This window comes from Podarcis filfolensis, assembly GCF_964270895.1.
Source record: "Podarcis filfolensis genome assembly, chromosome: 1".
Lineage (NCBI taxonomy): Eukaryota > Metazoa > Chordata > Lepidosauria > Squamata > Lacertidae > Podarcis > Podarcis filfolensis.
The window spans coordinates 123,826,588-123,854,074 of NC_139604.1; the positions used below are offsets into that span (position 1 = coordinate 123,826,588).

Here is a 27,487-nt window from a genome sequence, read left to right on the forward strand (position 1 = left end):
TAACATTTTTTGGGGAGGGTGTCTCATTTCCCAGAACAGTGAACATAGCCGTCCATCAGGATGAAGCTCTGTGTCTATATGGAAAGGCCAGGTGGAGGGCATTCAGCCCTGGGGAGAGCAAGGCAATGATAGAAGTCCACTGGCCCTCATTCTTTGCTGATGTAAACCAGGATTATTCTGTGCATGGACATTACAATCATACTGTATACAGTGGTACCTCGGGTTACATATGCTTCAGGTTACATATGCTTCAGGTTACAGACTCCGCTAACCCAGAAATAGTGCTTCAGGTTAAGAACTTTGCTTCAGGATGAGAACAGAAATTGTGCTCCGGCGGCATAGCAGCAGGAGGCCCCATTAGCTAAAGTGGTGCTTCAGGTTAAGAACAGTTTCAGGTTAAGTACGGACCTCTGGAACAAATTAAGTACTTAACCCGAGGTACCACTGTATTTTAAAAGCGCACGACTTTCCCCAAAACATCGATAGAATTGTAGAGTTGGAAGGGATTCCATAGGTTCATCTTGTCCAACCCCCTGCAAAACTACAGATCCCAGGATTCTTTGAGGTAAACCATGTGCTTTCAATGTATGACGTGGATTTGACCCAGGCAAACTCTTTTCTAGTCAGAACTACATTTAATAATATGTTTCTGCACCCCCACCCATCTGACTGGGTTGCCCCAGCCACTCTGGGTGGCTTTCAACAGAATATACAAAAACACAACAGAACATCACACCTTAAAAGCTTCCTGATACAGGATTGCCTTCAGATCTCTATTGAAGGTTGTGTAATTATTTCTCTCATTGGCATCTGACGGGAGGGCGTTCCACAGGGAGGGTGCCTGGTTCCTTGTAACTTCGCTTCTCGCAGTGAGAGAACCAGCAGAAGACCCTTAGAGGAAGACTTCAGTGTCTGGGCTGAATGATGGCAGTGTAGAAGCTCCTTCAGGTATAGGGCTTTAAAGGTCAGTACCAACACTTTGAATTGTGCTCGGAAACATACTAGGAGCTAACATAGGTCTTTTAGGACCAGTGTTATATGGTCCTGGCAGCCACTCCTAATCACCAGTCTTGCTGCTGCATTCTGGATTAATTGTAGTTTCTGAGTCACTTTCAGGAGTAGCCTTCAGATGACTTCTTAAAGTCTGATATTTGTTTAATTTCCTTGACATCTGATGGGTGGGTGTTCCACAGGGGAGCACCACTACCGAGAAGGCCCCCCAACCCCACAGATCTGTCCACGAATGTGGTATGTGGAGCTCAGACAGAGATGGTGCCATAAGGCAGAAGAAAAAGGTTGGAATGGATCTGCAGCTTCTGTCTGTGATGGAGGGGTCACTTCTCCCTTACTGCCACCGCTGGAGCCAGTCACCCCACTTCCACTCCCAGACAGAGAGGGATGCAGACAGAAGCTGCAGATCCATTCCAGATGCATTCCAGCCTTTATATTCTGCCTGCATCTCTGTCTGTCTGCTTTCCATTGTTCCTGTTATTACCGTATTTTTTGCTCTATAAGACTCACTTTTTCCCTCCTAAAAAGTAAGGGGAAATGTGTGTGCATCTTATGGAGTGAATGCAGGCTGTGCAGCTATCCCAGAAGCCAGAACAGTAAGAGGGATCGCTGCTTTCGCTGCGCAGCAATCCCTCTTGCTGTTCTGGCTTCTGGGATTCAGAAAATTTTTTGTCTTGTTTTCCTCCTCCAAAAACTAGGTGCGTCTTGTGGTCTGGTGCATCTTATAGAGCAAAAAATACGGTATTTTTAAAAAGCATTAGGTTGTGCTTGGGCACAGCATCCCCCCATGCCTATGCTATGGATAGCCTTATCCTCTTTGAATCTATTGAATCCTCAGAGTCACAATCAGTTGCTGAAGGCAGCCTAGCTGAATTTTCCCCATTCCCCTGCCCCACTGCAGCCATCTGTGCAGCACCCCACCCCAGTCCAGGGGCTCCTTCTACCCTCAGGAGCAGCTTTGAGGGGGCATAGGAGGCAGGAGTGAGAGGAAGAGCCCACTCTGTATGAAAAGCACCCGTTTTCTCTCTCCAGAGACTTTTTAAGACTGATGTTTATATAATGTTCGCACTGACATCCTGTTGAGCTTTCCGATACAGCACAATTCGTTGACAGGATAATGGATTTAAAAGCCTTCTTTCCTTCCTCCATCCTCATTTTTTTTAGCAAGCAGTCCCTCATTGCAGAGCAATAAAAATGATGGAAGTGCAACATTACACTGCTATTTTAGTCTCGTGGTTTTCCTCAACAGCCTTTGGGGGGGGGGGATCTACTGTGAACAGTCCAATAAATTAACACCTCAATCCTGTATTTTTGCTTATCTGGGAATAATCCCCATTCAACTCAATGGAGCTAACCTCTGAGAAGATAGTACAGGATTGCACTGTTAGCCTCATTGCCTGAGATGGAGTAAAGTTTGGAGCTGCCACGTCCCTTTAACCAGCTCATCAAGTGCTGTGCCCTCCCTGTTATTGGGCAATGAGCATATGAAGCCGTCTTATCTTACCATTGGTCTCTCAAGCCCAGTCTTCCCCAATGTGATGCTTTCCATTTGTTTTGGGCTACAACTCTCATCAGTCCCAGCCAAGGCCAATGCTGTGTATTCTGATTGGCAGTGGTTATCTAGCGCTGTAGTCTAAACCACAGAGCCTAGGGTTTGCCGATCAGAAGGGCAGCGATTCGAATCCCCACGATGGGGTGAGCTCTTGTTGCTCAGTCCCAGCTCTTGCCAACCTAGCAGTTTGAAAGCACACCAATGTGAGTAGATAAATAGGTACCGCTCCGGTGGGAAGGTAAATGGCGTTTCTGTGCGCTGCTCTGGTTTCGGCATTCCGTTGCTTAGTCATGCTGGGCACATGACCCAGAAAAACTGTTTGCAGACAAACGCCGGCTCCCTTGGCCTGTAAAGCGAGATGAGCGCCACAACCCCAGAGTCATCTGCGACTGGACTCAACTGTCAGGGGTCCTTTACCTTAACCTTTAAATCTAGACTCTCAGGCATACGATGTTCCCATCACTGGCTACCTGGTAATTTAAGGCAAACCTGTAGCCTTCCAGGAGGTGCTGTGTTGTTTTTAATATTCGGTTGGAAGCCGCCCAGAGTGGCTGGGGAAACCCAGCTAGATGGGCGGGGTATAAATAATAAATTATTATTATTATTATTATTATTATTATTATTATTATTATTATGCTGAACCACAACACCCATCAGCCCCAGCAAGCATGGCCAATGGCCAGGGATGATGGGAGTTGTAGTTCAGCGACATCTGAAGGGCCAGAGGTTCCCTACACCTAATACTAAGGCAGCGGTGGGGAAACCTGCTGTCCGTGGTCCCCATTAGGTCTGCCAGGGCCCTCCATCCAGCCAAGCGGGCAGAGCTGTAGCTGGGCCAGAAGAAGGCTTTAGAGCAAAACCTTGCAAAACCCTGTGGGAAGCACTGTGCCCCTCCCTTCACACAACCCAACAGTCAGCTGATAGCTCAGTTGGTAGACAACGAGACTCTTAATCTCAGAGTCATGGGTTTGAGCCCCCCACACACTGGGCAAAAGATTCCTGCATTCCAGGGGGTCGGACTTGGGTGGCCCTCGTGGTCCCTTCCAAGTCTACAGTTCCGTGATTCTAGGATCATCAGTGCTTTGCAGGCAAAAAGTGCTGTCAATTCGGTGATTGACAGGTGGGTAGCCCCGCCCAGGTCCAGTTCCCCACTGCTGCTTTAAGGGGAGACATCAGCTATTGCATCTGGAACTTTCTGTGGACATTTGCCATTGAGCTACGCTGCCTCCTTGAAGTGACCATTGATATCACAGTTGTCAAGCCGTCCTCTGGGCTGTTCCTGACTTCTCATTATTCATTTAAAAACAGCAGAAAGTCCTACGGCTCCTTGAAAGCTAACAGGTTCGCTGTTGTGCAAGCTTTCATGGTTTAGGTGAACGTTTGATGGAATTTCTAAGGAAATAAGCCGATGACTCACAACATATTTGTTACTCTTTAAGCCGCCCCGGGATTCCTTTCAAGCTGCAGCAAACTAATGCGGCTTCTTGGAGTGGTTTGCCGACTCCCTGTGTATCCCCCCTTTTCCCATTGAATGCGTCCAGTTTAATGGATTCAAAGTGGGTTAAGCAATGTATTTTTAAAAAATTGTATAGCACAGGCTTCTGTTACATCAAACTATAATAATAACATGCCTTTTGAGCAATGTTAGCCTTACTATGAGTAGACCCATCAAAATCAATAGCCCTAAATTAGACTGCTTGCAGTGAGTCTACTCTTGAGTAGAACTAGTACAGTGGTACCTCTGGTTATGAACGGGATCTGTTCCGGAAGCCCAGCCATATCCCGAAAACTTCGTAACCGGAGGTGCCCTTGTGCGCACACACGCGGCGCAATTGAGCGCTTCTGCACATGCATGCGCGGTAAAACCCAGTTTGACGCGGCCGTAACCCAAAGATTCCGTAACATGGAGGTTACGCAATATGAGGTCTGTATTGCATAAAACTCCAAGGGCTGTATACATATACTGAAAACTCCACACACAAAAAAAAAAAATAGTGGTTGAACTGATATATTTTATTAAGAAAATAAATAAATAGAACCCACTTAATATGGTCCAAATCAAGGTTTCCCAAACTTGGGTCTCCAGCTGTTTTGGGACTACAATTCCCATCTTCCCTGCCCACTAGTCTTGCTAGCTAGGGAGGATGGGACTTGTAGTCCCAAAACAGCTGGAGACCCAAGTTTGGGAAACACTGGAAATGTATTCAAACAAGCTTTACTTGAACATTGGGATATATATATATATGTTCCTGACTATTCTTAAGGTAGGACAAGCCAATAGCCGTATATTTCTTGTACCCTGTTTACATCTGAAAAAACCAAGGCAGGACCAAAAATTGTTCACATGCTCATTTTAGTACATCAGAGCCAAAGGGCAGCATACTCTGGCCTCCACTGTTCCCCACTGCCTCCCACAAAGAACTGAGTTGGGCACATCTGTCAGCCAGAGAAGGGGCAGCTGCTAAAAAGAATATTCTGCAGCAACCGCTAGGTACTCTAAGGATGTTCACACATGTTACATTCAACGAGTGTACAATCCTGGTACCTGTGCATGGAAATAGTTGAGCAGTACAGTGGTACCTCGGATTACATATGCTTCAGGTTACATACGCTTCAGGTTACAGACTCCGCTAAAGCAGAAATAGTACCTCGAGTTAAGAACTTTGCTTCAGGATGAGAGCAGAAATCATGTTACAGCGGCACAGCAGCAGCAGGAGGCCTCATTAGCTAAAGTGGTGCTTCAGGTTCAGAACAGTTTCAGGTTAAGAACAGACCTCCAGAATGAATTAAGTACTTAACCCGAGGTACCACTGTACACTCATACAGTTGTTTGACTCTGATGCTGAAGAAGTGCAGATGAACACTTGTTGGGACCATAGCTTGCATCTGCTTTGCACTCAGAAGGTCCTAGGTTCAGTCCTTCGCCTCTTCTCCCTGTAGACCTGGGAAAAATCCCTGTCTGAACCATTTGGGGATGCTACAAGTCAATGTACACAATACTGAGCTAGATGGACCAATGTTCTGATTGGTGTAAGGCAGTTTCCTAGGTTCCCTTTTCACACAAACACTCGTACCTGGGCAGAGACAGCTGGTGCCTGTGTTCAGTGAGCAAACGTTCTGTAACTGCAGAATTATTAAACCACTCCGGGTTTAATGGTAGTTCTGTGAGAGGAATCATAGCATTGTAGAGTTGGAAGGAACCACCAGGGTCATCTAATCCAGTCCCCTGCAATGCAGGACTCTTCTGCCCCAACGTTGGGCTCGAACCCCCAAACCCTGAGATTAAGAGTCTCCGGTTCTACCAGCTGAGCTATCCCAGCAGTAGGGGTCTCCTAACAACTCGCAGCACCCATAACAAACCATAGTTCCCAGAATTCCTTGGGGGAACCATGACTGTTGAAAGTGGTGGAATAGTGCTTTAAATCTACTGGGTGAATGTGGCTGTAGTGCCAAATACTGGGGATCAACAGCAGGCATAGATATCAAGGGTAGACAAGCTGTGAATCTCCAGATATTGTTAGACTCCAAATCCCATCAGCCCAGCCAGCATGGCCCATGGTCAGAGATGATAGGAGCTACAGGCCCAACAACATCTGAAGGACTGTGGTTTCCCAGCTCCTAGTACTGTTGCCTTGATGACCTCCTTATGGGCTTATCTGGTTGGCCATGGTGCGGGGACAGGATCCTGGACTCGATGGACATTTTTTTGGTGTGCTCCAGCAGGGCTCTCCTTCTGGTCTCCTTGCTGTAAAACAGATGGTCTTGGGAATGTTTCCTGAATCCGGATGAACATTGATATTAAACAGGACCAGAAGAAAAGAAAAACGAAGTGTACTGAGTACATACTGTACATATCCTAGCAGGGAAACAAAATAGGGATGGTGAGAGCTATTATTGAACTGATTTCAGCCGGAAAGTGAATGCAAGCTTTCACTTCAGGGTTTTTCAGAGCTTATGTTGATGCTGGAAAGTGGAAAAATACTTGAGAGAGAGCTTCAAACTTGCATAGTCCTTGACCCCCTCCATGTGATGAACTGTGTGCAGAGGAAGTTCAGTCAGCAAATGTGTTCAATTTAGACCAGGTGTGGGGAACCGTTCTCCCTCCAGGTGTTGTTGTTGTTAGTTGTTTAGTCGTGTCCGACTCTTCGTGACCCCCTGGACCAGAGCACGCCAGGCACTCCTGTCTTCCACTGCCTCCTGCAGTTTGGTCAAACTCATGCTGGTAGCTTCGAGAACACTGTCCAACCATCTCGTCCTCTGTCGTCCCCTTCTCCTTGTGCCCTCCATCTTTCCCAACATCAGGGTCTTTTCCAGGGAGTCTTCTCTTCTCATGAAGTAGCCAAAGTATTGGAGCCTCAGCTTCACGATTTGTCCTTCCAGTGATCACTCAGGGCTGATTTCCTTCAGAATGGAGAGGTTTGATCTTCTTGCAGTCCATGGGACTCTCAAGAGTCTCCTCCAGCACCATAATTCAAAAGCACCAATTCTTTGGCGATCAGCCTTTTTTATGGTCCAGCTCTCACTTCCATACATCACTACCAGGTGTTGCTGAACTATAACTCCCATCACCCCTGACCATTGGACAGGCTTGCTGGGGCAGGTGAGAGCTCTAGTTCAGCACAACCTGGAGCATCAAAGGTTCCCAATATAACTAATTTAAACTAATTCCAGAATCCAGCTTTAATGGCGACAGAATTCCTTTGCTGGAGAATTTTATCCAGCTTAAATCTGCAACTCTTAACTTTGATCCAGCTCAACTTTCCCTGACCCAACATCTTCTCTGCGTTGATAGCTCAGTTGGTGCTGATAACACCAAGGTTGCAGGTCCGAGCCCCATATGGGACAGCTGCATATTCCTGTGTTGCAGAGGGGTGGATTAAATGATCCTCTGGGTCCCTTCCAACTCTACAATTCAATTCTTTGATTCTTTGACAAATAACTTCCTGCCATTGTTGCTCTCTCTAGTCTAATAAAAAGGGGTGTTTGTTTTTCAATGCTTTCTTTTGGGGGGGAATCTTTATTGGGGCAAGGATTCTTTATACTGCAAAATTGATGGCACTATATAAATAATAATAAAATAATGGTTCAGTATAAGGCAACTTGGTCAAACTCCTGCTGGTAGCTTCGAGAACACTGTCCAACCATCTCGTCCTCTGTCGTCCCCTTCTCCTTGTGCCCTCCATCTTTCCCAACATCAGGGTCTTTTCCAGGGAGTCTTCTCTTCTCATGAAGTAGCCAAAGTATTGGAGCCTCAGCTTCACGATGGGCTTCAGTATATTGGCTCCCAGTACGTTTCCGAGCACAATTCAAAGTGCTGGTGTTGACCTTTAAAGCCCTAAACGGCCTCGGCCCAGTATACCTGAAGGAGTGTCTCCACCCCCATCGTTCTGCCTGGATGCTGAGGTCCAGCGCCGAGGGCCTTCTGGCGGTTCCCTCATTGCGAGAAGCAAAGCTACAGGGAACCAGGCAGAGGGCCTTCTCGGTAGTGGCGCCTGCCCTGTGGAACGCCCTCCCATCGGATGTCAAAGCGATAAATAACTACCTGACATTCAGAAGACATCTTAAGGCAGCCCTGTTCAGGGAAGTTTTTAATCTGTGATATCTTAGTGTATTTTTGGTTTTCTATGGAAGCCGCCCAGAGTGGCTGGGGAAACCCAGCCAGATGGGCGGGGTACAAATAATAAATTATTATTATTATTATTATTATTATAACTTACTGTGTTCCTCCAATATTCTTAAATGTGATGTCAGGTGCAATGGTGCAATTAATGTGCCATTTCTTGTTATGTATATAGCAGCCTTGAGGAAGCTTGAGCAGATTCCTGAGCAGGGTGAGGAGGTGGAATGTAACCCTTTCCTTCCCTGTCATGGTACCAGACCAAACGAAAGCTCGCTCCACAGCTGCTTTTTGCATTTCCTTGAAATGTAAACAGCAGCTTCAGTGGGGATTCTCCCCCCCCCCCAAAAGGATCAGCTGCTGTGGGTAGACTTTAAGTCTTTCCTTCCCTACCATGATACTTAAAATCCCCTCTCCAAAGCAGCTTATCACATTTCAAGAGATAGCCCCCATTGGCATCCACGGAGGTTTTCCTTGAAATGCAAATAGCAAATTCGAAGATGGGTGTTTTGTTTTTTTGTCAGAGTTCATTGCTTAGAAACAGACAATTAAATTCTTCCTTCCCAACACATGGCAGTATCGGTATCAAACTTGCTCAACCTGCCCCTGAGCTGCTATTTGGGAAGCAAGAAAGCATGCATGTTAATTGTATTTGTGCAATTAACGTCACACCTACTTTCGCCCTGAGATGCAGAATGAAGTAACAGAAATGCAAGGCGCTTTCCCCCACACACTAATTTGGGGAGAATTAATGCATTCACCCAGCATCCACTCCTCTTGCCAATTCCCATGAAGAATCAATAAGCTGCTTTTGAGTCACAGCTCATTACTGAGGAGAGCATGTCAGGATGTCAGAAGCAGAAAGAGTCCTGCAGAGTCATAAAAACACCCTTTTGGATGGGGACATGCGATTAAAGCAGAAAAGAACTGTGCCACTGCACATTTTATGAGTCTGCCTGATTTACGTATAAGCTAAACAGGCTATAGCTTAGGGCCCCAACCGAATATTAAAAGCACAAAAAACATCAACAATTTGTTGTTGACAAAGGATAAAAGGCCCCATTACCTTCAGCAGCTTAGGGCCTCATCAAACCTAAATCCGGCCCTGTTCAGGCGGCAATGCTATAGACTTTTGTTGGGGAGCAAGCCCCACTGAATTTAAGAGGGCTTCCTTTTGAGGTGATGTGCATAGGACCGCACTGTCAGTTGCTAACGTGTTGGCCTTGAATCCAGGTTTGAATGCCACTGCGGGTGGAGATTTGAACTAGAGGCTTCCTGGTCCTAGCTGGGCTTCCTAGCCGCTCGCTGCTCTCATAATCACACCCCTTCCTTGGAAACCATCAACGTGTAATTTTGAGTGAGGAGGTGATGCATCACTGTCCCAACATAAACATAGCAAGAGCCCAAAGAGCCGGTGTGGTGTAGTGGTTAAGAGTGGTAGTCTCGTAATCTGGGGAACCGGGTTTGTGTCTCTGCTCCTCCACACGCAGCTGCTGGGTGACCTTGGGCCAGTCACACTTCTCTGAAGTCTCTCAGCCCCACTCACCTCACAGAGTGTTTGTTGTGGGGGAAGAAGGGAAAGGAGAATGTTAGCCGCTTTGAGACTCCTTAAAGGGAGTGAAAGGCAGGATATCAAATCCAAACTCTTCTTCTTCTTCTTCAAAGGCCCATTTAGTCCAGCATCCTTTGTTCTCACAGTGGCCGATCAGATGTGAATGGAAGTCTCCCAGCAGGACCTGAGTGCAAAAGTGCTCTCCCTAATTGCAGTCCCCAACCTCTGGTATTCAGAGACGGTTCTGCTTCCAACAGTGGAGCGAAAATGTTATCATTGTGGCTGGTGGCCACTGGAAGAAGTACCCTCCAGGAATTTTGCCTAATCCTTTTTTTAAAGTCATCCCAGTGGGAGGCAATCCAAAAGGTTGATCTTTTTTTTTTTTTTTGGTTCCAAGTTAAAAAAACTGTTTTCAAGGGGGGAGGGAAAGTCAACTAGATCTGTTCACCGATTTCCTCTCCACTGTGCGCAAAGCCACAATACACACCCACACACACACATGCACACACCCCTTAATCTGCACTGAAAATGTTTTTGTTTGTTTTTAACTGAAAAGGTAGATCCTGGGAGTAAGTACAAAGTGCAAAAATCAACTGACAGGAAAAGCTGAAAGTAGCATAATTAAAATGCAAAATGTTGTGTATCTAAAGAAGTGTGTATGCACACGAAAGCTCAAACCAATGACAAACTTAGTTGGTCTCTAATGTGCTACTGGAAGGATTTAAAAAAAAAAATTGACTACCAACACGGCTACCTACCTGTAACTAGAAATATTGTATATTATTGAACTATTAAACGGGTAATGCTCACTGTTTCTGTGAAACTTTGGAACCATGCAGCTAATTTCTTAAATCTAATCCTCCTTGATGGCTTTATTTGATGATTACCTCATTCCAGCTGCTGTGTGTGAAGGAGAGAGAGAGAAAATGGATACAGCTGATCTCTGTTCTCATTCCAAAGGCAGAATTAAACTCTCTATTGCATACAAAAGCAAAAGAACAGTTAGCAAACATACCACTGCTAGTTTTAATTCTTTCAATAGTTTGCAAAGTGCTCATTACCTACTAATGCCCCATTATTCCCAACCCATTGACTGAGTCATTTACCAGTTAAACTCTCCTTGTGGTCAGCTTAAAAGTGATTAAAAGGAGACAGGTGTTAAATGGGTTGCAAGAACTGCTGGTGGGTTTTTTTTGGGGGGGTGGATTGTGGCCACTTGTGGCAGTATCACACCTTATCACTCTCGTGCTGAAATGGGGACATTTTGGCCCTCCAGATGTTGTGAAACTGCAGCTTCCATCCTTTATGGCAACTGGCCATGGTAGCTGGAGGAAATAAAGAGAAACCTTTTGCTCCCTCTTTCGCAACACCAGAACTTGTGGACATCCATTGAAGCCGAATGTCGGAAGATTTGGGACAGATGAAACTACTCTGCACATAGATAAAATATATGACTCGCTCCCACAGGAGTAAGTGATGGGATTCTGCTGGCATACCTGTCAGTGGAGATTGAGGAGAGATTTGGTTTGATTCACATTTCAATTTGGACCTATTTATTGTGCAGTTCCCGATACAGCTCTTTTTCCTCACCTCTCACCTCATAGCACATCCCATTCCTGCAAACTGTCAGTGGGACAGAGGGGAAGTGGGTAGGAACAATGGAGAAATTCTCTGTTGTTTGCATTTTAATAAGAAACTACCCAAGGCACCCTTTTCGAGCCAGTAGGGGAACAGAAACACAGTTATCCTTCAAAATTCACACTTCTCTGATTTTTGCAATATGGATTTTGGAAAAATGAGAAGCTGAGAGAAACCACAATTAAAAGAACATTTTTGCACATTAGGAAAAGTGCTATGAATGTTACGTTCGTGATGGTGGTAGCAGTTTTCATTACGAAATAAGCTCAGCCTAGATCTCCACCCCACCCCACTTTGTGATACAACAACAGCAATAGGCTTTCTTAGTTCCACACATGTCCTCTTGGATTTATTCCAAAGAACTGCCTACACTGAAGTCTTTTAGATACAGGTGGAGAGGAAACGCTTAACTCAATGTTATTACTTAAAGAAAAGTGACAAACAGGAAAACCAGTCCAGGATTTCCTGCTTTACTTTGGTACTAACCCTGCATAGACATGTTAAATCAACAAGAATGACAGCATCATTTATTTTCAGTTTTGTGTGACGGGGAATCTTATATTGCCTTACAAGCCTGTCTTCATTATAACCAAGTGAAAACAAGAAGGCTGTGTCACTGCATGCCTCGTTTCATAGCTTGGTTTCTCCATTCCTGGATGAGTATTAAGTGGTGAGCGTTTCAAATAGCAGACATAACTGTGTTTCATTGTTTGGTTTACTTTCAGCTGTGATAACCTTGCCTTCAAGAGACTTGGTTTTTATTATTCTCCTGAAGAATCCCCCCTCAAAGCTGTGTGTTAATGCCAATTGAACACATAAGCTTGCTGTCATTTGTGGTTTTAAAGCAGAGGCTTTCAAACCTTTTAGGCCTTCAGGAAATGCTTCTTTCTTTCTTTCTTTCTTTCGTTCTTTCTTTCTTTCTTTTGACACACTATTATTCTTCCAGACAGTAGATTTTTTTCTGGCGGGATTCAATCACGTACATACTGGCAAATTCAGGTTGTGCAATTCGAGTGAATTTGGTGCTCTTCCACAAAAAGCTCACTTCTTCTCAAAATCCATACTTTTTGCAATCACTAAAATGGCCAGGAAAACACGCCGGAAAGTGTGTGGGGTAACAATTGCTCGATGTTGTCTAACATCCCTGCCATCAGATTGAATGCTCCATAAAGAGGCAGTTTCATCTTAAAACCACCTAAAGTTTGTGCATTAAACAGGTTGTCAGGAAGCAGTCCCTGACTGACCTGTTGAGGAAACAGTGAGCACCGGGCAGAGAATTAGGAACCATGTTGTGGCTGGTTCATGTTTGGCTCATGTAGGCATGTTAAGAACGTAAGAAGAGCCTGCTGGTTCAAGCCACTGTCCCATTTAGCCCATCATCTTGTTCTCATGGTGGCCAACCAGATGTATGGGGGGGAACCCGCAAGCAGGGCCCGATCCCAAGAGCACTCTCCCCTGGAGCCTCAGAGCCATTGATTTCCTCCTTCTCCATCGATTTCTCCAACCCTCTTTTGGAGCTATCCATATTGGTGGCCACCAGGGCCTCCTGTAGTTTAACTCTGTGCTGTGTGAAGAACTATTCCAATAATGTTAGGTCACATTGCTGTGAATGAAGAACAGGACCTGCCCTAGCATATGAGGTAGCTGCCTCAGGCGGCAAATGTTAAGGGATGGAGAGCTGTGGGGTAGGTTTGGAGGATGGAGCTGTGTGTAACCATGTGGCCTGCCGTTTGCTCCCTAAGCTAGCTTCAGGTGCGGTGGAGAAATGTTGTATGTGAAGTATGATTTGACTGCCAGACCAGCTGCCTTCTGCCCATGGAAGGAGCGGCAAGCAGTGCCATCTTTTCCTTCGCCTCAGGCAGCAAAATGGCTTGGGCCTGTCCTGATCAAGAATGTGCCTTAGAATGTACTCTCTGCTCTGTTTAAAGCTCCTGTGAGGAGCTAGAAACTTTTGAAACTGTTTTGTGGGGGTTTTTTGATAGAAGAATAAAGCTAATTTCATTGTTTCAGGCTGTTGGTTAATTTTATTAAATTATTCTTTGCTCCAAGTACAGTGGTACCTCAGGTTACATATGCTTCAGATTACATACGCTTCAGGTTACAGACTCCGCTAACCCAGAAATAGTGCTTCAGGTTAAGAACTTTGCTTCAGGATGAGAACAGAAATCATGCTCCAGTGGCATGGCGGCAGCAGGAGGCCCCATTAGCTAAAGTGGTGCTTCAGGTTAAGAACATTTTCAGGTTAAGTATGGACCTCCGGAACAAATTAAGTACTTAACCCGAGGTACCACTGTATCAAATGACAGCTATAGTATTTGTTAGTTGACCAGAAATTCATCCTGCAAAGCTGCCCTAGAATATCCTCCCACTCAGGAAAGTGAAGATTACAAGACATTTGATTTTATTTCTCTCAGCATTTTCTCTCTCTAAAGGGTTTGTCAGAAGAGGCAGCTTGGAAATGTTAAAGAAGCCTTTTAGTCACTGCTTAGCATTCAGGCTTGAGGAAGCAGAAGACAGATTTATCTCTTCTTCCCCCACAAATTCCTCATCCCTCTTCTCTGCCAAGGCCAGAAGGGCTTGGCTCAGAAGGGGTCAGGAGAAGGGGCTGTTTCCAGAGCTCCTTGGAAGAAGCCAAGGAGTTCTTCTGCTGGAAAAAGTTGCTCCTCAACATATCCTTTGCTCCCTGGTGATTTTATTTGCCGTGTGCATTTTCTCCTCCTAAGCTTCACGATACACGCACAAAAAGCTTATTCACTGTTTCACATTTTCCAGCAATGCTGCCTTGCTTTCTTTTTCTTTTTCTTTTTTTTATTAGCCAGCAGAGTGGTTTAGCAACTCGGCCATTGTCCAAGCTATTTGGAATTCAAGAGTAGCAGAGAAGGCGAAAAACAAAGAGCCTGATGCTTAACCCCTGTTTTCACTTATTGGACATTCTCATCCCACCCTTTTCCTGCAAGGAATTCGATGCCAGCAGCATAGGAAACTGCCTTGGACCAAGCCAGACCAATTGTCCATCTGGCTCAGTGGCTACTGAGCCATCACTCTGACTGGTAGCAACTCTTCCCTGCATGTATGGCTCTCCCCCTCCGACCCATTTTATCTTAACAACCCTGTGAGGTAGATTATAGAGATTGACAGGCCCAAGCTCACCCAGTGGTTGTGTGGGGTTTTTGACTTGAGTCTCCCCAGTCCTCAGGGATGGGGGTGGGGAGGATCTTCAGATCTCATTGGCCTCCGACTGCAACCTCCAAGGGCTGTTCAACAATAGAACAGCCTTCCTTGGAAGGTGATGGACTTCTCCAGCGTAATCAGGGATTATTTAGCTGTGATTCCTGCATTGCAGGGGGAAGTCCCTTCCACTTCTACAATTCTGTGAGTCTTCATCTCCCGATTGACCATGCTAGCTGGGAGCTAAAATGGGAGTTGGAGACCCTAGACCATGGGTAGGCAAACTAAGGCCTGGGGGCCAGATCTGGCCCAATCACCTTCTAAATCCGGCCCTCGGACGGTCCAGAAATCAGCGTGTTTTTACATGAGTAGAATGTGTGCTTTTATTTAAAATGCATCTCTGGGTTATTTGTGGGGCATAGGAATTCGTTCATTCCCCCCCCCTTCAAAACATAGTCCGGCCCCCCACAAGGTCTGAGGGACAGTGGACCGGCCCCCTGCTGAAAAAGTTTGCCGACCCCTGCCCTAGACTCATTTGACGTTGCGGCCAGTAGGTGTGCCTGAGGACTGCACCACTGCATTCCACGTAGTGCTTGCCACAGAAATATGGAGTTTCTGCCCCCCCCCCCTCCACACACACCCCAGGCACTTTTTGAAGACTTCTGTTGAGTTGTTTGGAAACCCAGAAGGTGGATTTGAAGTGTGTTGGCTGCAGTACAGGAGCTTGATCACATGGATAAGGCTCTGCAGAGAGAAACTGGAAGTCCAGCACATTCCTTTGTGGTGACACATCTGTGTTGTAGGGGAGAGACTTTAGCAGCAGCCGCTGAGTTTTATCTGAAAGCTGAAAGTTGAGGCACTTTTTGTGGTTCCCCCATGCCCCTGAGGTTTGGCTGAACGTCATCAGGGGCTGAACCTCCAGTGGGACAGCACCTGCCCTGTGGAACTCCTTGCCACTAGAGGTTCAGCAGCAGCCATCTCTACTCGTATTCTAAGAACTGTTATTATTCAGGCTGGCTTTCTGCACCTGAGATTCTTTGCCAACCATCTCTTGCTGATGTGTCTGACATTTTTTAGACTCGTAGAATCGTAGAGGTGGAAGTGGGACCCCATGGGTCATCTAGTCCAACCCCCTCCGCAATGCAGGAATCTAAAGCTTCCATGGCCGATGGCCATCCAATCCCTTATTGTAATGCGGTGTTTTATAGTCTGTGGTGCCGCCTTGTGATGAGTTATATAAAAGTGCAGTTTATGGATATTTAAGTAAATAAACCAACAATAAATAAATGCCTGCGCTTCTCTCTTTCTCCCACTTTTAGGAGTCACCGGCCAACATGTCTCTCAAGAAGGAAGGTGTGCAGAAGAAATGGGCTGCCTTGAAGGAGAAGCTGGGATCTCAGGACTCGGATCAGACGGAGGCCAACCTGGAAAACGCAGAGCCGGAGCTGTGCATCCGCCTCCTGCAGATCCCATCCGTGGTGAACTACTCAGGGCTCAAGAAGCGGCTGGAGAGCAGCGACGATGGCTGGATGGTCCAGTTCCTGGAGCTCTGCGGACTGGATCTCCTGCTTGAGGCCCTGGACAGGCTTTCCGGGAGGGGGGTCTCCAGGATCTCAGATGCCCTGTTGCAGCTGACTTGCATCAACTGCGTGCGAGCAGTCATGAACTCCCAGAAGGGCATCGAGTACATCGTGAGCAATGAAGGCTACGTCAGGAAACTCTCCCAAGGTGAGAGAATGTTTCCCTCGTTCATTCCACGCAGTGTTTGCAGGCACACAAAACATGTAGTGGGACGAGGGTGGCACTGTGGGTTAAACCACAGAGCCTAGGACTTGCTGATCAGAAGGTTGGCGGTTCGAATCCCCATGACGGGGTGAGCTCCCATTGCTCAGTCCCAGCTCCTGCCAACCTAGCAGTTCAAAAGCACGTCAAAGTGCAAGTAGATAAATAGGTACCGTGCTGGCGGGAAGGTAAACAGTGTTTCCGTGCGCTGCTCTGGTTCGCCAGAAGTGGCTTAGTCATGCTGGCCACATGACCAAGAAGCTGTACGCCGGCTCCCTCAGCCAATAAAGCGAGATGAGCGCCGCAACCCTAGACTTGGTCATGACTGGACCTAATGGTCAGGGGTCCCTTTACCCTTTACCTAAAACATGTAGTTGCAATGCAACAAAAGTAGACCTAGACCATGGGTAGGACAAACTAAGGCCCGGGGGCCTGATCCGGCCCAATCACATTCTAAATCCGCCCCATGGACGGTCTGGGAATCAGCGTGTTTTTACATGAGTAGAATGTGTCCTTTTATTTAAAATGCATCTCTGGGTTATTTGTGGGGCATAGGAATTTGTTAATTTTTTTCCCTTCAAAATATAGTCTGGCCCCCCACAAGGTCTGAAGGACTGTTGACCGGCCCCCTGCTGAAAAAGTTTGCTGACCCCTGACCTAGACAATAAATAAAACATTTAGAAATACGCAGTGATTTTTTCTAAAAAAAAATGTTTAGGGGTACTCTCATTTTAATAATCATTATTTATTTATTTATACCCCGCCCATCTGGCTGGGTTTCCCCAACCACTCTGGGTGGCTTCCAACAAAAGATAAAAATACAATAAAACATAAGTCATTAAAAACTTCCCTAAACAGGGCTGCCTTCAGACGTCTTCTAAACGTCAGATGGTTGTTTATTTCTTTAACATCTGATGGGAGGGTAACCTCACTTCTCGCAGTTAGGGAACCACCAGAAGGCCCTCGGAACTGGACCTCAGTATCTGGGCTGAATGATGGGGGTGGAGATGCTCCTTCAGGTATACTGGACTTTCTTTACTCAAGAAAATCTCCATTATAGTAATTTTCCTACTAATATTGAAATACTGCCCCTCAATGAGGCCAAACTTTCATCAGTAAAACACCACGCATCCACATTCTACACTGCTCCACACATTAAACACTCGCTTCCGTCTGAGACTCAGGAAACACTGTGAGAGGAAATGAGGCCGCCATTGGGGGTAGCAACGGAACTGACGGTTCACCGTGCTAGAGAAGAAACTTAGAATTTTAATTTTTTTAGTTTCTTCTCCCATTAGATTAACAAAATGTTTAGGGGCATGTGTACCCCCAGAAAAAAAAAGCACTGGAAGTACACAACCAAACTGAGCAGAGGCACACTTTCCCCCAAGCAGGAGGGATTTGTGCCTTCCTGAACCGAGCCATTTCCTAAGTTGTTATCTCGAGGTTAAACTAGGGTTACGAGACGTCCCCGGTTCCCAGGGACAATCCCCGGATTTGTAAACCTGTCCCTGGACAAATTCCATCCCCGGAATGTCCCCAGATTTGCAAATCTATCCCCGGGAAATGTGGCAGTGGCAGCCTCAGCAGCCCGGAGCCAGCCTGGTAGTGCAGTTGGCTCTGGCTGGCTTCAGGAGCTGCTCGCTGCTGCTGCCACTGCCGAAGGGGAACCAGGGATGTCCGGTGGTACAGATCTCCTGCCCCCTTCCCCCTTTGTTTTTACAGATCGGGGGAAGCTCGGGGGCACAAGGCACGTGGTTTCTCTGCCAGGCAAGATGCAAAGTCCTTCTTTTGCACCCTGTGAGACATAAATGTGCAGAGTTTTTTCAGAAAACCAGGCAACAGCCACCCGCCTGTGACTCGTGATCAGTCAAAACAAAGGAGGAAGGGGGCAGGAGATCGGGGGAGGCTCGGGAGTCGTGGGTGGGCGACGCGCCATTGCCCAGTTTTTAAAAAACTCTGTGCATTTATGTTTTACAGGGTGCAAAAGAAGGGCTTTGCACCTTTTTACAATATGCATGTGTGCTTGGGCCCAGGGTCTTTTGCCTCATCATTCCCACTACTGACTCCCTGTTGCTATTCAGCTTTTTTTAAAAAAAAAGTGTCCCCGGATTCATTGAGAAAAATCCGGTCACCATAGGTTAGACGTGCCCTCATTGCTGACCTCGGTCCCTCTGTCTCTGCAGCACTTGACACCTCGAACGTCATGGTCAAGAAACAAGCTTTTGAGCTCCTGGCCGCTCTCTGCATTTACTCAGTGGATGGTCACGCTCTGGCGTTGGACGCCCTGGATCATTACAAGGCAAGCAGAAAGTCAGATGTGTTGTTAAGGACACAATGTACACACACGTATGAAAATGCTCTGCTGAATCAGATCAAAGGTTATCTACTCTAGTGTCTTGTTTCCCACTGCGACTAACTGGATGCCTCCAGGAATTCCACAAGTAGAGCTTCACATAGGGATGCGTGGATTGGCCACTTTGAAAGTGGTTTACCTAGCAAATGTAAATAGATAATAATAATGAGATTTAGTAGTGGGGAAAGATAGGGGAAGGGCTGTAGTACCCTTTGCATGCAGAAGGTCCCAACTTCAATCTCCAGCACCACCAGGTAAGGCTGGGAATATCTCCTGCCCAAAACCCTGGAGAGCTGGTGCCTGTCAGTGTAGGCAGCAATGAGATGGACCAATGGTCTGACTCTGTATAAGACAACTTCCTGTGTATCTACATACGTAGGCTCTTCATATAGAGCGATATGGGGAGAGCTGTAGCTCATCTAGTAGGGCATCTGCTTTGCATGCAGAGGACCCCAGGTTCAATATTAATATCAATATTAATATCAGTGTTGATATTAATGTTAATATTAACCCAGCTGACTGGGTTTCCCCAGCCAGCATGTACAAAAACATAATACAGATGTACCTTGGAAGTCGAACGGAATCCGTTTTGGAAGTCCGTTCGGCTTCCAAAATGATTGACTTCCAAGGCGCTGCTTCCGATTGGCTGTAGGAATGTCCTGCAGCCAATCGGAAGCTGTGCCGCATGTTTGGCTTCTGGAAATAATTCAAAAACCAGAACAATCACTTCCGGTTTCCGATCGTTCGGGAGCCAAAACCTTCGAGTTTACAGGCGTTTGGCTTCCGAGGTTCCACTGTAAAGCATTAAATGTTTAAAAGTTCCCTATACAGGGCTGCCTTCAGATGTCTTCTAAAGGCTGTATAGTTAATTATCTCCTGCCTGCTGGAGTAGCACTGCCAGCCAGTTTAGACAGTACTGAGCTAGAAGAACCAATTGCCTGACTCATTTTAAAGGAGCTTTTTGTGTTCGGCTGTTTTATTAAGAGACTATAGCTAAGTTGTAAAGCACTTACTCTGCAGAGGGGAAATCCCAGGGTTGGTCTTCAGCATCTCCATGAAGGGCAGTTGATGGGGAAGAAAACCCTTCTGTGACCCTGGAGAGCCCTTGACAGTCAAAAGCAGGCAGTTCTGGGCTCGATGTCCAAAGGGTCTGGGCAGTTTTGATGCAAGCAGCTTCCCGTGTTGCTCTTGATTTTGAAGCTTGATTTGACGCGTCTTCGATTTCTGTGTCACAGACGGTGAAGAACCAACAGTACCGCTTCAGCGTCATCATGAATGAGCTCTCGACCACCGACAACGTGCCCTACATGATAACCCTCTTGAGTGCCATCAACGCAGTCATCCTGGGGACGGAAGAACTGAGAGCTCGGATGCAGCTCCGCAATGAGTTCATTGGTAAGGACGGCAATCCGGAAACCTAGAACATGATGCAACGTCAATGACAGAGCCATTCCTTGATCCAGACTGGGGTTCTAGGATGCTGTGGTCTAGGTATAGACTAGTCATATACAGAAGGGACGCGGGTGGCGCTGTGGGTTAAACCACAGAGCCTAGGACTTGCCGATCAGAAGGTCGGTGGTTCGAATCCCCACAATGGGGTGAGCTCCCATTGCTCTGTCCCTGCTCCTGCCAACCTAGCAATTCAAAAGCACGTCAAAGTGCAAGTAGATAAATAGGAACCACTCTGGCGGGAAGGTAAATGGCATTTCCGTGCGCTGCTCTGGTTTGCCAGAAGCAGCTTAGTCATGCTGGCCACATGACCCAGAAGCTGTACACTGGCTCCCTCGGCCAATAAATGAGATGAGCGCCGCAACCCCAGAGTCGGTCACAACTGGACCTAATGGTCAGGGGTCCCTTTACCTTTACCTTTTACTCTTGCTGTTTGCTACACTGCGCTCCTTTGTGAGAAAGGGTGAGATTTAAATAAATAAAATAAGTTTGTTATTAGGGCTGGACACAACCTGGTTTTCAACATCATGATATATCACCATCTAAACATCGCAATATACTGGTCTATCACAATGTCTGAAATAAGGAAATAGCCATGTTGAGGCATTGACTGGCTTTGTGGTTTGTCCCGCATCTTTATTTTTGCATTGCACACAGACACATGTGCATCATGATTTGCAATTAAAAAAAAAATCCCAAAAAACCAGAGGCATTACTTTTGGGAATGGTACAGATGGAAGTACCTAGGAATCAGGAAAAAAATCATTTATGTGTGCTACTAAAGCAGCTCGGATCTTGTTAGCCCAAAAATGGCGGGTGAGTGAGGTCCCTAATAAGGAGGATTGGCGATAAAAAATGATAGAATATGCAGAGTTCGCAGGCCTAACAAGTAAAATAAGGGAGCAAGTAGATCAAGTATAAAAGTGGAGTGGGAAAAATTGTGGAGTATTTGGAAAATAACTGTAAACATGTGCAAACGCTAGCAGTATTAAGGTAAATTCAACAGTAAAATATGTAATAAAGGAAGAATAAGGGGAGAAATCAAACTAAATGGATATACTGTATAAGAATATGCAGGAATGTGGGAAAATCAAAGGAACCAGGGAAGGGGAAGAAGGGAAGTCGTTCATTGTTTTATTATAAAGAAAGATATTAATAGTGGAAATGTATATTTGAATTTGATTTTGGAAATGGTGATAAAAAATATATTATTTTTTTTAAAAAAATGATTCGCAATATATTGCAAGGTCAAATATTATGAAACCAATATCACAATATGGACTTCAAACTGGTTTTGGACGATATATTGATATATCGCCCAGCCCTATTTGCTAGTGATTGTGTTCTTTTATGTCAGTGAAACCTTGGGTCCATTAGACCATCTCTTCAACACATTTTTAATTCGCTCCTTCCAGGTCTCCAGTTGTTGGATATTTTAACCAAGCTGAGGTGAGTCATTTATTACCTTTCCGACTATATCCGTTGAGATTTATTTTGCAGCAGCACATCATTTCAGGATGATCATTCCCTTGTTGGTACAAATCTTCAGGCCAGCCATTATGTTTGCGGTTATTTCTGTCTAGCTCCAACCACTTTGCATGACAGACCTATGCATCAAGAGATTTGGGCTTGAATAGACTTGCACCACCATTACATTTCCTTTGAAACAGCTGTGCTGTGCTCACATTTAGGGCCTGATGGATCGTCGTATTTAGATCGTGGAAGGAATTTTCCCCCTAGTCGAAATGACTAATAACACTGGAGCGTGTTGGAGATTTTTACTATCTCCATCATTTTTCTAAGACCCCTCAATCTTTTTCTTGCAAATAATGACAATATAGGTATGCATTTTCAGTTTGATTTTTGCTACCATGAGGTCTAGAAGCATGCTTTTTCCAAACCCATCAGATTCTGCTGTGATCACCTAGGATTTCTTCACACTCCAGCCAAGCAACTCCAGTCCCAGCTGACCTAGGTTGAGACAATTGCTCTAAGCGAGTGGCCCAGTTTTCATGATGAAACACTGGCTTAATAAACTACTTGCTTCCCACTTCCAAATTCTAGCTCGTTTGGAAGCCATTAACTGCAGTTCCCAGTTCATACATAATGAGAAGCAGTAGTTAACAGAATCCAAGGTTATTGAGCCAGGATTTGATCCATTAATGTCTCTAGCTACACCCACCAGTAGGAAACCCCCATTTATTCCTTCTTCTCATTTATTTTTGGTCCATGGGTGCATTTTAATGGAAGAGGACACTAGCAGCACTTGTAATGAGGCAGAGCCATGGGTTTGCCCTCCTGACCCTAGTGTAGCAATGGTTTACCAGGGCTGAGTTGAAACAGGGCAGTGGTGAGGTCAGAGTCATACAGCTGCAATGGTTGGAGTCCTGCCAGCATAGCTGCATTGGCCCCAACCTTACCACCACCTGCATCCCCATCCAGGTAATCACCAGTGATGCTGGTGTCTGGAGGGTAGCTGTGCCCCAACCTTCCCTTTTTTTGCGGGAAATTCCCTTATTCCAGCCCCGCTTCCCGCTGCTATCCCGGAATGTTAGATATCCCGTCGACTGTCCCCGGGACACGTGAGGCTGCTGATCCCTTATTTTCGAGGCTGCTGATCCCTTATTTACAAATCTGAAAGTTGACAGCTATGGCCCCAACCAAGGGCACTGCTACTAAGAAAAGCCACAGGACTCTGTGATTTGCAAATTGACCCACCCTCCAAAAATGTTTCGGGAGACTTAAAATATAAAGAGGTTTCCCTAAATATGTGTATTTCACTTTCTCAGTATAGATGCTTGTATTAAGGAGAGCAGGAAGTAGTTGAGATTTGGGGACACCCTCTCATACCTGTATGTAACTCAAAATGAGCTCAGTTTTTTAACGGAGGGCTTTGCAAATATCTACTGTTGCGGGTTCTCTGCAGAGATATAGAGGATGAGGACTTGCTTATCCAGTGTGAAACGTTTGAGGAGGCCAAGTCCGAAGATGACGAGGAATTGCTGAGGATATGCGATGGGATTGACATGAGCAACCATCAAGAGGTTTTCTCATCCCTGTTTAACAAAGTGAGTGGGGGGGTCTTCTTTTTAAATGCAGCTTTAAACCTTTTTAGAACATTCCTGTTCTGTCCCCCCGCCTTTTCCAAATAGCTAATACAGTCATACCTTGGGTTGAATGTGCTTCAGGATGAACGCGTTCGAGTTGTGCTCCGTGACAACCTGGAAGTAACAGAGCGTGTTACGTCCGGGTTTCACTGCTTGTGCATGCGCAGACACTCAGAATGATGTCGTGCGCATGCGCAGAAGTGCCGAAAAGCGACGCATGCATGCGCAGACGTGCCGTCGCTGGTTACGTTTGCTTCTAGATGCGAACGGGGCTCTGGAACGGATCCCGTTCGCATCTAGAGGTACCACTGTAACAAGTATCCATTAAAAACCTAATAACTATCGGATATAAAGCAATAAGCAATAAACAAAGGAAAGCCACTCAACCCATTAAAAACAACCATATCAATTATTATTGTTATTATTATTATTAAATATCTATACTGCCCTTCATCCAATGATCATGGGGCAGTTTGCAATATAAAAACACAAAAATGCACACCATAATAACAGACAAATAACCACCGCACACACACACTTTAAAAGGCCATAGATTGTTTAATTAACAATTAAAGAGGAATGTTTTTGCCTGGTGCCTAAATATATGCAGTGAAGGAGCCAGGAGAGGGAAAGCTTTGTCAGAAGAGAAACAGATGCAGCAGAAGTTAGAAGATGCAACGAGTCATGCTGGGCCAAACCTAGGGGCTTTGAAGCCCAGCATCCCCTTGCCACAGTGGACAGCCAGATGCCTTTGGGAAGCCTACAAGCAAGGTGTGAGGGCAACAGTCTTCTGCCACCATTATGCATGGTGCTTCAGATCCTGAAGGTGGCAGGTAACCATCTAGCCTTGTCCTCCATGAATATTGGATGTGATATAGAATGCAAACCTTGCTTTCACTCACAGTCACACTGCACCATGGAGGTTTGTGAGCAAGGTGCCCATTTATCCTGAGGTTTATACATCCCTTGTGCAGAGATGCCCTCTGTCACACATGCACACAAGAATTTGCCCACACGTATCCTGTGCCTGCTTCCACAACTGGGAAATTTGTGGACATGGGTGGCACTGTGGGTTAAACCACAGAGCCTAGGACTTGCCAATCAGAAGGTCGGCGGTTCGAATCCCCGCGATGGGCTGAGCTCCCGTTGCTCGGTCCCAGCTCCTGCCAACCTAGCAGTTCAAAAGCACGTCAAAGTGCAAGTAGATAAGTAGGTACCACTCCAGCGGGAAGGTAAACGGCGTTTCTGTGTGCTACTCTGGTTCGCCAGAAGCGGCTTAGTCATGCTGGCCACATGACCCGGAAGCTGTACGCTGGCTCCCTCGGCCAGTAAAGCGAGATGAGCGCCGCAACCCCAGAGTCGATCACGACTGGACCTAATGGTCAGGGGTCCCTTTACCTTATCCTGTGCCTGCTTCCACAACTGGGAAATTTGGCTCTGCCCTTACATCCAGCACCAGCAAGGAATAACTTGACAACCCTGGGCTTACAACAGCATAGGTTTTAATGGCCGGATGGGCACCCTGCCATGTAACAATGACTTATGATCTGGAAAGCTTAACTTGTGGCGGCTGCTTTTCGTTTCAGGTGAGCAGCTTTCCAGCCTCCATCCAACTGCTGTCCATTCTCCAGAGCCTCTTGCATCTCGAACCTTCCCATCGCTCCAGCCTGTTGCTGTGGGAATCCTTAGAAATCCTAGTAAGCAGAGCCATCTTGCTTGCAAATGACAGTAAGTGGAAGCTCACTGTAACCTATGATGCAGCATCAGTGCTGTCTTTGTGTTGTTGTTGTTGTTGTCGTCTTCTTATTCTTTGGCGATCACTCATAGCTGAATAAGATTGTCTTCCATGAACACAGTTTTAACAGTGAGTCCGTAAGTGACTGTGGAGGCCAACTCTGGATCCACACGTCCTTCCATGGTGGGGACATAGGTTTCTGGGCAGGAGTTGGTCACGGTGAGGGTTTGCCAAACATGCCTTTCTCTTGGCACATTTCTACCTTTTGTGCTTAGTTTGTGCTTCTTCAAAGTCCATGACACCTTTGGTAAAGGCTGTTCTCCAATTGGAGCGCTCACAGGCCAGTGTTTCCCAGTTTTCGGTGTTTATACTACATTTTTTAAGATTTGCCTTGAGACAGTCTTTAAACCTCTTTTGTTGACCACCAGCATTATGCTTTCCATTCTTGAGCTGGGAATAAGTAGTTGCTTTGGAAGACGATAATCAGGCATCCGAACAGCATGACCAGCCCAACGAAGTTGATGTTGAAGAATCACTGCTTCGACACTGGGAATGTTGAGAATATTGTTTCTGGTTTAGGACTATTTCTATTTTTAAAATACAGATAGGTAGCCGTGTTGGTCTGCCATAGTCAAAACAAAAAAATTTTTTTTCTTCCAGTAGCACCTTAAAGACCAACTAAGTTAGTTCTTGGTATGATCTGAAGAAGTGTGCATGCACACGAAAGCTCATACCAAGAACTAACTTAGTTGGTCTTTAAGGTGCTACTGGAAGACAAAAAAAAATTTTGTTTTATTTTTAAAATGATATTCTAGAAAGGGAAACATACTACAGGGGAAACATTTCCCTGCATATTTATATTTATAATGCCTTTTTCCCTAACAAGACAGCTTACAGATAAAATAGAAACAGCTTTAAAAAATGGTGGTGGTAGGGAAATCATTTGTTTAAAAATTATAGAATTAAAACTGTATATAAATACAAAATTAATATATATATTGTATTTATATATAGTTTTAATTCTATAAATGTGAAACATACAGATAATTACAATAAGAATGACAGGGTATCAGCCCTTTTGTTAGAAAGCAGTCAGTTCCTCAAAGCCAGCAGAAGGGCAGCAAGGAGGCAGACTCTGTATTGGTCTGCCTTCCTACATTCTATGGCAAAGAAAGTTGTGTCTAGCTGTCATCTGAACAGAAAGTGCATCTAACAAACCCCTGTGATACCCATCATTTATATTCTCAAGAAGGAATGGCAGAGCTTCCGGCAGGGTAGCAACATCATTTGGAAACCACCAACCCAAAGCACCTCTAATAAAGCCAGGGGACTTGTCCATCATTTTTGATAGATGTGTGCAGCTGAGGAGATACTTGGCTCTTCCACAGTGGTTTTCTACGGCCACCCCAAAAGTTCCCTCCACCGGCCATTGGACTGGGTATCCCTTGTTCTGCAATAGTAGTCGTAGTAGTAATAGTTGCTGTTTGTGCAGAAAGAGGCTTTGAACCGGTTCTAAGGATGCCTTAGATCTTCTCCCCTTCATTGCAGTACAAGGCAACAGTGTGGAAGAAGTCATGGAGAGGCTGCTGTCCATCAAGAAGAGGCCAAAGAAAAGAAGCCCAGACTCCCGGCGAGGCGCCAACAAAGTGAATGAGAGCACTCAGACCAATGATGCTTCTGAGGGTCTTCCAAACGCCTGCCAGAAATGTCCTCTTCCCGCGACTTGCTCTTCCGGTGGCCCACCCAACCCAGAGGCTCCAAATGTGTCTGAGAGCGTTACACCATCCCAGCTACTGACATGCTCAGCATTGCCTGGGCAAAGCTCCGCTCCATCAAGTGTTCCTCTACTGCCACCACCTCCCCCTCCGCTTCCTGGGACAGCCAGCATGGCATCGCAACAGCTGCCACCGCCGCCTCCACCGCCACCTCCAGCTCCCCCTCTGCCTGGCATGGCGGGGGTCCCTCCCCCTCCTCCCCCTCTGCCTGGCATGGCAGCGATCCCACCACCGCCCCCACTCCCAGGCATGATAAGCGTGCCACCTCCAGCTCCCCCTCTGCCTGGCATGGCAGCGATCCCACCACCGCCCCCGCTCCCTGGCATGGGAAGTGTGCCACCCCCTCCCCCGCTCCCTGGCATGGGAGGTGTGCCACCCCCTCCCCCGCTCCCTGGCATGGGAGGTGTGCCGCCCCCTCCTCCGCTCCCTGGCATGGGAGGTGTGCCACCGCCTCCACCCCTCGCAGGCAACGTGGATGAAATTGTGGTTGCCCGTGTCGAGGTCCCGCTTGGGTACAACAGGCCCTTCCACAAGAGGGTGAAGACTCCGACGCTAAGGATGAAGAAGCTGAACTGGCAGAAGCTGCCCTCCAACGTGGTGAGAGGTAAGTTGTGCCAACGCCACGTCCCGTTCGCTTTGTCGCCAGCGCAAATTCTCTCCCCGTGCAAGCCTACCTGCATGTTAAGGTCCTCCTTGCAGGTCCTTTTCCACACGCCAGCTCCTCCTGAAGCATAGCCGGTAGGGT

The 27,487-nt window shown here is 46.3% G+C and overlaps 1 protein-coding gene across 10 annotated transcripts in view; it reads left to right on the top strand.

Moving 5' to 3' along the window:
- Positions 1–27,487, top strand: part of INF2 (inverted formin 2) — a 71,011-nt gene that overhangs the window by 20,049 nt on the left and 23,475 nt on the right. For 8 of the 10 annotated variants that reach the window (XR_014547227.1, XM_083610696.1, XM_083610693.1 and 5 more), the window contains exons 2-8: positions 15,858–16,266; positions 18,507–18,622; positions 19,912–20,071; positions 21,541–21,574; positions 23,052–23,193; positions 24,819–24,960; positions 26,516–27,346. Coding sequence is in view for 9 of the 10 variants with exons in the window: in XM_083610696.1 (XP_083466822.1) it covers positions 15,873–16,266; positions 18,507–18,622; positions 19,912–20,071; positions 21,541–21,574; positions 23,052–23,193; positions 24,819–24,960; positions 26,516–27,346 (1,819 nt within the window). In the remaining variant the exon portion in view is untranslated. The remainder of the gene's footprint in view (positions 1–15,857; positions 16,267–18,506; positions 18,623–19,911; positions 20,072–21,540; positions 21,575–23,051; positions 23,194–24,818; positions 24,961–26,515; positions 27,347–27,487) is intronic. The other 2 variants (XM_083610701.1, XM_083610694.1) reach the window with 2 other exon arrangements.